The 13,373-nt window shown below is 37.2% G+C and overlaps 1 protein-coding gene across 1 annotated transcript in view; it reads right to left on the bottom strand.

The window, feature by feature from the left end:
- Positions 1 to 13,073, bottom strand: part of LOC140231901 (3'(2'),5'-bisphosphate nucleotidase 1-like) — a 50,553-nt gene extending 37,480 nt beyond the window's left edge. The window contains exon 1 of the mRNA XM_072312056.1: positions 12,877 to 13,073. Coding sequence (XP_072168157.1) covers positions 12,877 to 13,002 — 126 coding nt within the window. The 5' untranslated portion in view covers positions 13,003 to 13,073. The remainder of the gene's footprint in view (positions 1 to 12,876) is intronic.
- Positions 13,074 to 13,373: the final 300 nt, after the last annotated feature.

The following is a 13,373-nucleotide window of genomic DNA, read 5'->3' on the forward strand; positions in this document are numbered from 1 at the left end:
GATGACAAATTGTAAAGTGACATCATCAGCTCACTCATTCATATTCACATCAACTGTACACAATGCAGAAATTAGGGAAATCTCACAAAATTACAATTTCCACTAATTTTTATCCAATTTTGATTAAATTTCCACTGTTGCACTCATAAAAGTCTATTTTTTCTTCTCAAATTGACTTGTAACTGGACTGGAATTCCTCTTCAAAGGGACTGTACAGTACAGGTTGAAGTGGGGATTCAGGTTTATAACATTCCTAAGTGAGATAATGAGAAACCTCTTATGAAATTTGAAAGAGCATGTAATTTTAAGAAGGATTCAACATTTGATGAAAATTGGTTTTCAAATGGCTGAGATATCCAAAAAAAAAGTGATGATAATAAAAGGCGACAGGCCATGCCTTTTATTAGGATCTCTTTGTTTCACCTTGTCTTTCGGATATCTCAGCCATTTCAAAACCGATTTTCATCACATAAACTTTTGATACCCCTTAGAATTGCATGCTCTTCGACATCTCATAGAGTGGTTTCTGAATATCTCGCAAAACGTTAAAAGCTAAATCCTCACCTCGTCCAGTACTGTACACACCCTTTAAAGCCATACAGATGAGATAAAGATTGAAACTCTTCTGGTTTGAAGAAATCTCATGCATAGTAACAGCAAAAAGTACCCCAAACAATGTTAATTTGACAGTGCTACTCCATATGGGAATAAGTGACTATTTTCAGTGTCAAAAATACATTATGTGCATTACATTTGTACATGTATGTGAAATCTTTAATCTGTGACTTTGATCTTAAATAAGACCTGACAGCGTGGGAAATGTGCAAAGTCAAACATGTATTAAATCCTGGAGATACTGTTTCAACTTTGATTTTGGTGTGCATCCCTATGCCTTTTGTAACATGCATTTCAGCTATGTGCAGACAACAGAAATTATCCTCACAATGAAACAAGAAAAACACTTCTTGAAAGAAAATAAAAACATATAACTAAAGCAAACTTCTTGCTAGAAGAAACAAGGTTTTCAGGCTAAAATTACATAACAGTACCCATGAATAACCGAAAGGAACAGCTTTATTGATCTTTCTCTACAAGCTACATTTAAGTGTTTACTTCTTCTTAAAGGACAAGTTCAACTTCATACATATGTAGATAGGTGGATTGAGCAAATGCATCAATATTAGTAGAACACATCAGTGAAAGTTTGAGAAATATCGGACAATCCGTTCAATTTCCTTATAAAAATCAACCTCACGTTGTCCGAGTTTGCACGGTCTGTTCTGGGCCATTTTTGCATCCGCTCAAATTCACTCTGCCGAGAGCTACTTGATGCAATGATCTTATGGGGTGCCATTTTACTTTCTATAGGATGCATCCTTGCGTAATCTAAAGCTACTTTGCAACATGACGCAGGGAGAGAGGAGAATGACCAATGCAAACGTTGTCTTAAATGTTCACATCACAAATCTAAAGCTCCCTAACACTGGTCTGAGTGATCAAAAGATGATGATCATTTGAAGTTTATGTGTCCCTTTTGCAACCCTGATAGAATCCTTTCAACAGCTGGTAATTCAGACCTTCCCTAAGAATAATAAAACTGGAAACTTTGCTATGATGGAGGGGCAGAAATACTAGACTTCCAGAAAATTTATTTGTACAAAAAAAGAAAAGGTAACCACAATGTTACGAGACATTATTCTTTTACCACGCAGAATTTCATGATGTTTCTAAAGGTGATGCATAGTCTTTAAACTTCTTTCTTTCAAAGACAATGCTCATGAACCCTGGACAGACCTCTTTGATTCCAGGCACCATGACATCATAACTAAGCTTACTCCCGCAGCCTCTTGTACACCTTTCTTTCGAAAAGAAACTCTCAGATACCCTATACTGTGATTTTGTCAGAAGGCTGCAAGCAATTTGTGAAAGATCGTCTCCAAGATACCTGCCCTTGAATTATGTCATAGAGAACTTGGGACTATGTCCATAAAAAAACACAAATGCTGGGACTGTCCCTTTTCTTTCCTAGCCCTTGAAACAGACAATTTTTGCAATTTTCCCTCTGAGGGCAATTTATCTCATCATACTGTCAGAGTATGATTGGTTTTAAAGTGTCATACAAAAAGCTCATTAAAAAAAATGCTAAACCTTGCAGAGATGGCCTTTGTGTTAGTTTTCTTCTTATCATGCTTTAAATAGCTCAAAGCTCTACACATGAGAAGCAGATTTTTCATAGAAATTATAAATTGACACATCTTGGGAGATTTGATTTCACTCTGATAACATGAACAAAATATTCCCTGCCATACTACTACAAGCACCACACAGATCTTTATACTTTCATCACAAAAAAATGCACTGATTACAGCTGCTGCAATTCCTTGGATTACATTTTCAGGGAGGTATCCTTTAATGAAATCCCATGAAATTTCTTTATGCTGCAACGGATATCAGTAGACACCAAGTTCATGTTATTCTAGAAACAAATAAAATTATTTCTTTTCACACTGCTGTCATTTTTAAAGACCTGTCCTCTTTGGTCAAAAGGCTATTGTTGTTGTTTTTTTTGTGTGTGTGTTTTGTTTTGTTTTTTTGCTTGGCAATATGCATTCTGTTTTATTCATACAGGTAGTCTTCCTTTTGCGATGTTATCAAACCTTGATGAAGTTTTAGAAATCCGATAAAATAGCATGTCTTCTTGTTCAGATCACATGACCAATGACATCATACACTGTAAAACAAGATATGTTTGTGTGCATGAAACTTTCACAAATTTTGTGAGGAGCCAAAAAATGCACACAAAAATATTTGCCTAGTACACAATGCATTGGCGGCTTTTTTTTTTCTTTAACAAAGGGAAAGTATTTGCACAGGTTCCCCACATGCCTCAAATGCCCGTTGGTACTTTAAAATGTTCAGATTTTTCAGCTTTCTATATTTAAATTTTGCAACTACTGGTGATAAAGCAAAAATTGTCAAAAGTGTTATATATCGAACTATCAGAAAGTGAATTTCAGCTCACCAAGTTTCTTTAGAGAGAAATAGATGAGATTGCTTGTCTAAAAGTAGTAAATGATTTGTTTGATCCCTTTCCCTCCCCTTTGAATAGAAGAACATCTGATCTACAGCACAGAAAAACATGTATCAACATAAATATGCACTTTCAAAAAACTTGTTTCATTTATATTGATTACATAAATCTGTATGAAATCCATATTTAACAGGATCTTTGCAGGCTGAACATTTCAAAGTTGATGCTATATAAAACTTTGATGAGCAGCATGGGAACAAAAACTTAAAAATTCCTGGGCAGGTAAAACCCCTCTTTCACATCAGAGAGAAAGAAAGACAGAGAGAAAAAAAAAGCATTCTATCAACAGTGCGTTGAAATCCAAATCACTCGCTCAATTTGCAATTATCATTATTTTGCTCCAGGAAAACTCTGACGTTCACAGTAATATCTGACGTAAAACAGGTAAGAGGCAACAAAAGAGGAATGAGGGAGAGGTCCTAGAATGAGCCAAAATAGAAAGAGACAAAATCAGGAAATAAATGAAGACTCTGACAAAAAAAGATCTGTAACCTGTTCAGTGTCATGCATCGCTCTTTGTATGTTAATTCTCAAGTCTATATAGGGAGAGAATATATCTATAAGAGATAAGAGAATTATGTATCACCTTTTTAGACCCCAGTCTGTTGATACCATTTCTTCGTGAACAAAAATCAGAGTTATCAATCTCCTATCATAAGAAAATCAATTCTACTCATCAATTTGTGAGTGAAACAAGTATGGTTTGTTCTGGTATTAAAGCATTCAAGCTTTTTCTTTACAATACAGGGTTTGGCATATTCTGATGTGTCCAGTTTTATGTTTAATCTTGATTACCGGTAAACATACTTTATGCTTTATACATCCACACTTTCTGTGGTAGGCAGCATAATCAGTCTACATCTAAAATGTCAAGAAGTGTTTTAGGTTATAACGCTACTGAAAAGCATGTATGTCATAGAAACAGTCTTCTTTTTTCTTCTCGGAATAATGTCTGCCTGTTTTCCAACAGAATGAACTATTTGATAATCTCAATATTACATTTTGCAGCTATCAAGTAGATTAAGCATATAAGATGGATTTTTCTGTTCAGATTTTGATCTGTGAGTAACATGTCAGTCAGTACTCAAGCAGAAAATAAAATCACAAACTCTATACATGGTGATGAAAAGATAAATAAAAGAAGTAAAAACCAACCTGAAAGCAATAAAGCAGTGTGTTCTATCACCTTACCCACATGCCCTGTTTGCCATGGGTAACTACACTTACATGTACTACTGGACAAGTAAAATGAACGGCCATTACCTGTTCAAAGCACATATTGTTCAATAAGGCCCTTGCCCATAGGCTCCCTGTGGGGCAAGTGAGTGAGTACTGCCTGATCTACTCTTGATGTTGAATGTGCTTTAGTGCTATACTGGTGCATGTTACACGAGGACAACTTTCTTCACTCGGTTCTCGGCAAACATACCATGTTCGTCAGAGACGGATCCCAGTAGGACCGCATCACCTGCATCCCGCTGAAGATGCTCCCTGAAACAATATTTATCAGCCATGTTACTTTATTACGAGGCCTCACCATACACACAATGAAAAATATGACACAACAGAAAGGTTGTTTACAATGAGACTGTCTGGATAGGCTGCAATTACAAAATGGAACACATCGTCAGTTGAGAACCAGAAGGGCGCTATCTCATTCTGAGATTTGAGAATAAATAAATACGAAACAATCAGATTTCATGAAGTAAAAATATTATCTAATAAAAAGAGGGTACATTTCTAAGCAATATTGCAAATATTGGGTAAAACAGCACCCTTGTGGTTTTGATTTTTAACATTTTACTGAAAATGAAAATAACTCAAAATTGATACAGAGATCCAGCTCTCCAACATGATACCAGTAATTCGATACTAAAAAGAAAAAACAAAATTGTAATAAAGCCCTTCTGGTTGTCAGCCAACAATATAATATCAAACTTAACCTGCTGAAGACTAGTCTCGAGTATACTCGGGCAGGTGTCTATGGGAAATGTGTTTTGTAGCAAAATCAGCCCGCCCTCAATGGGTTAATGCATAAGTTCAAGATAATGTCTTGACAACTTAACCTGGCCATAGTTACGACGTCATCATTCAAGATGGTGATTAGAAATCTGCCAACTTTACCATGCAGAGTCCATCACAATTCAGCATTCATTTTGTTTTTAACACCATGTCAGCATGTCTCTTTAAAGGACAAGTTCACCTTCATCTCTAGACATGTGGATTGAGTGAATACAGCGACATTAATAGAACACATCAGCAAAAGTTTGAGGAAAATCGGACAATCCGTTTAAAAGTTATGAATTTTTGAAGTTTCTGCTTAGTCACTGCTGGATGAGAAGACTACTACAGCTTGTGATGTCACATGTATACAACGATATAAAGAAAAAATAACAAAAATTCAAGATATTTTCACTTTTCTCGCATAATACAAGAAGACTTGACTTCTCTCTTTCAGAAGGCAAGGGGGAATAATATTACCCTTTACATACATCAGTGATGAGTCAAGGAAATGTACAGTTCTTTAAAAAAGTAAAATTTTGTGAAATTCTCTTTATATTTTCCATATAAATATTGTTGTACCAGGTTGTACGCATGTGACATCATACACTGTACTGAACAGATTGCACAATTTTCCCCCAACATTAACTGATGTGTTCTACTAATATTGTTGCATTCACTCAATCCACAAGTATATGAAGGTGGACTTGTCCTTTAAACAAGCAAGATAAAGTCTGGATTGTGTCACTGTGAAAGGAAATATTACATAATGATAGGTAACAACAGTGCATATCAACCTACATTAAAAAGAAACGAAAAGAGAAGAAGGAAGCACCAATGTTTGAATAGGAGGGCTTTGGGCAATTCTGGTACTTATGTGGACAAGAAATCACATGGTCTCTACAGCTTCTATTCATCAAACAAAAATAATGTTATGGTATAAAATATATTTGCATACAAAATCTAAAATTCTTATGACAGAACTGGATAAGATATTTTTGAAAACTGTGTTATACAAGATTTGCATAAGGACTATCTAGATCTATGGCAAATGACACTTTTTGTTAAAAACACAACATAAATCCTGGTTTTTAACTACCAATTTGATAATTTTATTTAAATGTTAAAGTTTGCATGCTATTAGTTTTTGTACTCTCAACAACAAAAATCTCCAAAATTATAGTTTACATGCCCTTTACATTTTTTGTGGTAATGAAAAGAATCTTAGAACAGATGTGAGATATGAACTGTGTAAAGAAGCTTTTCATTCATACAACACTCAAGCTTGTATGTACAGTACATACACACAGTGCACTAGGTCAAAGTGACCAAAAACCTAAAATTTTAAAGTTGAGAGGTGAGAGAGCATTCACAGGGGAAAAAGCAAAGCAAAACAAAATTGTGGTAAAAACACTTGCAGAGTGAAGAAAACACATTATGGAGATGGTTTATTGTAAGTGGTTTTTTAGCATTTTGCATGTGAATGATTGCCTAAAACTATTGCCTAACAACATCTAGAGAAAGCCTACAAAGGTGAAAAAAAAAAACCAACAACAAAATTAGATTTCTCCCAACTGATGCTATAAGTTTTGGAATCTACCACATCTCACATGTCAACAGAGCTCTTCTTTGTTGGGTTTTTATTTCTGATGTGGGGAAATCTGCTTGTCAGCAAATTGCAACTGACTACTTTTCAGAGTTGTCATCTCTTCTCCACACATGCAACGAAACCTTTCACAGTCATTAAAAAAAGTCCATAAAAAATGGAAATTTTTATTTACGTCCAGGTGTCTAAATGAAAATGAAAACCTCTTTGCAATTTCTAATAATGTCATTACTCTTTCTGTCAGTAATCTAGGGTGCATAATGAAACAAACTGAAAAGGGAAGACTGGTAACAATATTGGCTTTCTATGAAAAAAAAAAAAAAAGATGAGGACAAAAAAATAGTATTGATCAAAGACAGAATTTTGATCCTTTTTGAATATGGATGATCTTGATTATTAACCAAAGACTGAGTTTGTTGAAATATTGTCTCATCCAAACCACTCCTTATCTCCTTCTGATTAAATTTACAGATATTTCCGAGAGATGTTGTTTTCGCGAATTGACATAGAGGCCTACGTAAGTGCACTACTACCTTAGCGTAAGGTGACATTTTCACATGTTGTTAAATTCGCAGTCCAACTGAAAATTAAACCCTTGCGAAAATAACAGCTTATACAGTATTTCTAGAATTTCAATTTTGACATTTCACTTTGCATGTTTTGGATACTGGTACATACATACTGTACACCTCCATGAATTGTGTTTGGAATGTGCAAAATTTGAGGATACTGTCAAAGCAATTTAAGGCAGAAATGTCAATCAAAAATGTAGCCACAATGCATTATATTGTGAACATCATAAAATGTTCCTTATTTTAGAACCCAGCAACACTGCCAAATTACTGTTGTTTGGGCTGGTTTCATGTGTCTTTTATTATGCATCTAATTTTTCAAACCACAAGAGTTTCAATCATACATAACCTGTAAATCTAATTTGTAAGGCCATGTATTTGCACAGAATGAAATCTGAAAATGATATGTAGGATATGAGAAATAAGTTCACAAATTGTCTTCTTCCTGTATGCTGTAAGTACTGTACATGTCATACTATGGTGTCCAAAACTGGGCCATTGGCATAATGTGGCAAATAATTACAAAGAAATTCAAGTTTTGACTATTCCATCTATACTGCCTCTTCTCAATATATTTTTATTATGAAAGATTTTTTTTTTAAATAAGGACAGTTGTATTTCAAGCAATGCAAATATGATATTTATAAGCATCTGTACTAAAATCTCTTCAGCATTTATAGAATACACATTAAATGTTGATTTTTTAAATCTATTCGTGAGCACTTAATCTTATCTTGTGAAAACTCTACTGAGCATGGACTCCGGAGTATGCTAATCATCAGATTTGTCTGTTTTCAGCATTGCAACAGACTGCAACAAAACATATCTCATATTCCAAAAAATATTATCATTCTGTCAATTGGTCTAGCTACTATTTGTTCACTGGTAAATGAAGAGATGCTTACCCATTCTGTTCATGGACAAACATAATAATATGTGACCCGCTACAACAAAATGATCCTAAAGTCGGGTGAGGTCGATTATTTGAAAATTGCATGACAAAATTCCCTAATCTTTCTGCTTTAAATTGATGTATAACACATCTTATGAAGATAATCGGGTGCGGAGATATCGATGTTTAAAAGAGAGCATGTCGAGACGTATGGGAAATCACTGTTTCGAGAAAAGCGCCCTAAAAGTTTTCCTTGCGACGCAATCGCGATCAAGGGGCGTGTAGTCAGTTTTCACCTCCGGACAATAGAAGGTAAACCCTAGCAACCCCCGAAATGCTTATTCAAGCACAGCGTCGGCGGTCTCCTCACCGACCAATCAGTGACCAGGATGCCAGGAGAAGCGGCTGGGCATAGCGCACCCCGCCCGCACGCACCAGTCGACTTGGCAGTGTGCGAGCTTCACGCTTCGGTTAGCGGCAAGCAGCAAACTGACCAATGAGATCACTCCGGTCGTTGTTAGGGGTGGAGCCTGTCTGTGGCGCTCAATCCAAATTTTCGAACCGGTTTCTGCTTGGTTGAAACGCCAAAAACATGGCCCAGAAAAACGCTATTTTTTGGTCTTTCCTTTCATCATTTTGCTTCAAAATTTCGACAGATAATAGAAGACATGTTAGACTCCAATAATATATCAAAATCAGAAAATCGTAAGTTTTGACCAATTATGATGCTCTGACTTCAAACTCGATTTTCACGGCTTCGACCGTGCGCGACTTTAGGACCTTTTTGTTGTAGCGGGTCACATATGTTCCACTATTGTAAAAGTAGCCCGACATGACGCCGTGCGGCGTCCGACAAGTTACGATACACCAACCTACTTAGACCCCTCAAACACAGCTGCAAAGCTACAAAACTGTTGAAAATGTCTACATTCTTATCACAAATTTTACAAATTACTAACATGAAATGAAATGCTTGGACTATATACAGTAAGCATGGTATATCAGTCCATAGTGAGCCCTTATGCAACATACATTGTGCAAAAAAGGCAATAAGCTGACGCCATCGCTGCGCAATTCAAAATACATCTGTCTCAGCTTTGAACGATGCAAATTGTGCACAAATATGAGAGCTTGGTGCAAGTGTACTAGTATGTCGTTACTCAAATTTGAAGCTGGAACCACAGTTCTCCGTGAACACGCTGCTTAAGTGTCCCGCCCGCATGGTCAAACTTTTTGCAGTGCTGCAACAACATTTTGAATCATTTTTGCCATTACTGAGCATATACATGTACATGTATGATATTTAAATCTTCGTTTTTGGTAAGTTGTAAATAGTGTAATATTTTGATATCGATAACAAAAAAAAAAAAACCCACAGCTAAATAGATCAAGTTAATGAATATATGTGACCCTGCACCTCAAAACAAACAAAAAGTCGCCAGACATGACTTTTTAGTTAAGACCATATTCTGAAAGAGCAGACTTTAAGCTTTAAAATAATGTATATAACTCAAATCAAATGGACTCTCCTAACCTATCTAAATATTGGAAAGAAAGCACAAATTCAGGAAAAGTGTGAACTGAGAAAAGAGGCTCTTAAGTACAGTGTCTATTCAAGCACTTAATCTTTACCGAACCGTGCTGGCTGTGTGATGAATGGGACAAAAAAACAGGAAGTAAACCACCAGAGTAACAACAATGAAGGGATTATCAGATTAAACTGAAATTAAGCATGCCTCATTAACACATTCTGTCCATAATTAATGCCAACTTTCAAAGCAGTAGCACTATCCTTTCAAAAGTTATTAGAGTTGAAAGTGAAGAGTGTTTACAAGGCTTTTCAGAAATGAAAAAGGGATTCTAAAGACACACCTAATCACACTATTCTACCAAAAATGTTCGAGATAAACTGCTAAAAAAAACACACTTTCCTGCCCGTTTTATGATACCAAATTTTAGTATAATGTAAAAGAAGACCCGCTCTTTCAGAAAATATGAAAAAGTCAAGTTCGGCTAGGTTGACCCATTTCACTTATTTTCAGTCCTCACGCAAAATCAGTGTGTGCGACTTTATGTTCGTTTTGAGGTGCACGGTCACATATAGGTCTGAGTGACAAATATGATGTAATAAATTCAAAATCGGGTTTTCACTACAGAATATGGTGATTGCTTGGATCTTGATTGTCACAGCCCTGTTGCAACACTTGTGTGCAGCAACAGGGCTGTGTATAGTTACGGTTAAAGTAGATATCTTTAACATGAACCTAGTGTAAAAATAAAAGCAAACAAATTTTGTTTGTTTTATACATACATGTCATGCTATTTCATATTTTCCGTTTCCACAGAATCAAAAACACGCGAAATTCATCTTACTCGGCCAAGCACGAAAAATGGCTCACCAGAATATTCCACATTTACAGTACTTTGTGTTAATGTTCATTTCATCTCTGACTGGCATTTGACTAACCCATGTAATATAATGCTATGCTTCACCATAAGGTAATCACAAGTCCCAAGTCTTGGAACATTGCATATTGAGCACCATTTTCATTTGTGAAAAATTATCCTTTCCAATAATATTGGAAAGGATCATTTTTCACAAAATATACACTGTCACACTGTCATATATTATATGACAGGAAGCGTCTGGCAGGTCTGACAGAAAATTTCAAGGTCCATTCAGGATTGCACCTACTGTACTTCAGTGAATGCCACTTTTTACCCCTAAAAATTTTCACAAATTATCTTATGTTAGAGCTGGGCAAGTTGTAGAATTACTGATTCGCCTAATACAAAGCTCTGTGCTGCTTTTTATGTCAAAATTGTCATGGAATCTATATTTGCTATGGGCCAGAGCCTGTACAGACTTCACTTACTAGTGTATAAAATGCATAACAAGTATTCTGTGTACTGGCCATCTACCCTGAATATACTGTAAAACGAGGAATTTTCGCGTGCACTTTAATTTCGCGAATTTCGCGAGTGCCAAGATTCGCGAAATTAAAATGCACGCGAAAGTTCTTGTCTACGCTATTTGCATTGAATGCCAGCGGCAGTTCGCGAAAATTTCATGCCGTAAAAAAGGCCATCCGCTCCAATTCGCGAAAAATTCATGCCGCGAATATATCATGTTTTACAGTACATGTCATTTAAAGGGGCATAGTCCCAGTAGTGTAGAGGGCGCTGTTGATGATACTGCCGATCACCGTTAGCATTAATACAAAGATTACCGAAGTTGAGCTGTCATCAAGAGTAAAGTGCGTAGCTGTTGCTAAGTAACATTGCCTTTGTTGTCTTCTCTGCGCATCGCGCAATCTGTAGTAATGCCAGGGTGTGTGCATACATGTATGTGCTTGTTATTATGACGTCACAAAAGAAGTTTGCTAAAGCTGTCATCCCCCTCAGCCTAATCATGAGCCGAACTGTGATCCGACCACTGACTACAGTGAATCGGACTTCTTCGGACTCGGGGAAGTGGGCCAAAGCGTAAGCGCTAAAGAGGAGTCGATAGCGTAGGTCTCTATAGGAAACTTGCGCCGTGCACCCGCGTACGCATTTGACTAAAACACGGGGACCATGCACCTTTAATAGATGTTGTCATTTTTGCTGTCATACTCCTCCAGTAGAGTACAAAATTTGCACAAATTTCCTCCCAGTGAATTTTTTCATCTATAGTTCTCTCATCTGTTTTACAGAAGAGATGACTTTCTGAACTAAATTTAAATAGCACAACAAAGAAAAAAAAATGGTCAATTTCCTCAAACCTTTAAAAGGTGAAAATGAACCTTGGCCCTGTTGTTGCATATATTGTAAGGGTTGAGATCAAACATACAATAAAAAAATAGAACATAAGTTTCTGAATACTCAATTCTGATTGACTGATAACTGACTTTGATTTTCTTAGATCTATGTTTGATTGCATCTTTCCAACTGCAACAAACTGATCAATGAAAAAATTCACAGTAATAAGATAAAACATTATATTTTGCAGAACACTAAAACCTATCTTTACTTTATGCCTCCTCTGCACTGCAGTCTAAATGGGTGTATTAAAGATATCAAGATATCAAAAGAACATCTGGCTAGGGTTACCAAAAAGATGCTTGTGATGATGTTAATGATGGTGGTGGTTCTGGTAATACGAATGACAGATGATAGTGGTGGTAATGATGATGGTGATGAAGGTGATGGTTGTACCATATTCATGACCACAACTTGTGGTCATGGTTTCAATACGACAATGATGGTGGTGGTTTATGGTGATGATGGTGGTGGTGATGATGGTGGTGATGATGATGGTGGTGATGAATATAGAGGTGCCCGATGCCTGTTTGTGGTGGATGATGATGATGGCGGCGCATGTACACTATTATTATTAAACAGTCAAGGGAAGTTGAGTAATACTTTTGTTTTCAAACAACACACAAGCCGGTGGACATGGTGAAATACCGCCGAGTGTTTTCAAGTCGTAGGAGTAATGAGCTCGGAATGATGTCTCACGCAAATGTTGAACGACTTTCGAACATTTGTCACGTACACCAGCTGCAGCTAGTGCATAGTGGCACTGGCAGTGTAGCCCGTGCCGTACCTAGCTATAGCTATCGACGCACTACGCCAGACTCTGCGAGGGATGAGAGAGGTACTGCCGTATCAAACGGAGTTGTCGGAGGCAGACGTGGAAAGATGTGCGAAAGTCATTCATTTACACACTCACCTGATTTTTAAGAACAACGCCCAAATCTCCTGCTTTCATGATGTCCCTCACGATGGAACCAGCTCTGTTGGCTACCATGACAGATGCTGACATCAGCCGCATCAAAAGAGGAATTTCAGCGGCCATCCTGTAAGATTTGGTGTTTCCTCGGGAACTGAATTTGGGTTCACAACGGGATTTCACGGCAGCGTACTGTAACGCAGCACAGCAGACACTGATTTCACTACCATTCAGCAGCACTCCAGCGCTACACACTGAACATCCACATTTAGCGGAAGCTTTCTCCCGGCAGTTAGCAGGCACACAAGTAGTACGCACTTCGCTTCACTAGGTACGGTCACTGAGGAGAGTACCTGCCCGCACCGCCCGCCCGTCGTCGTTCCGACAAACGATCGTTGGGTTGCGATGGCATGGATATGGGTGTGCCGAATAACCATTACCAGTGCTGTAGCTAGCAGTATGCACGTACGGCCGTGCGGCCAGGTAGCGGCGTTGGA

The sequence above is a fragment of the Diadema setosum genome, chromosome 1 (assembly GCF_964275005.1).
Source record: "Diadema setosum chromosome 1, eeDiaSeto1, whole genome shotgun sequence".
NCBI classification, from domain to species: Eukaryota; Metazoa; Echinodermata; class Echinoidea; order Diadematoida; family Diadematidae; genus Diadema; species Diadema setosum.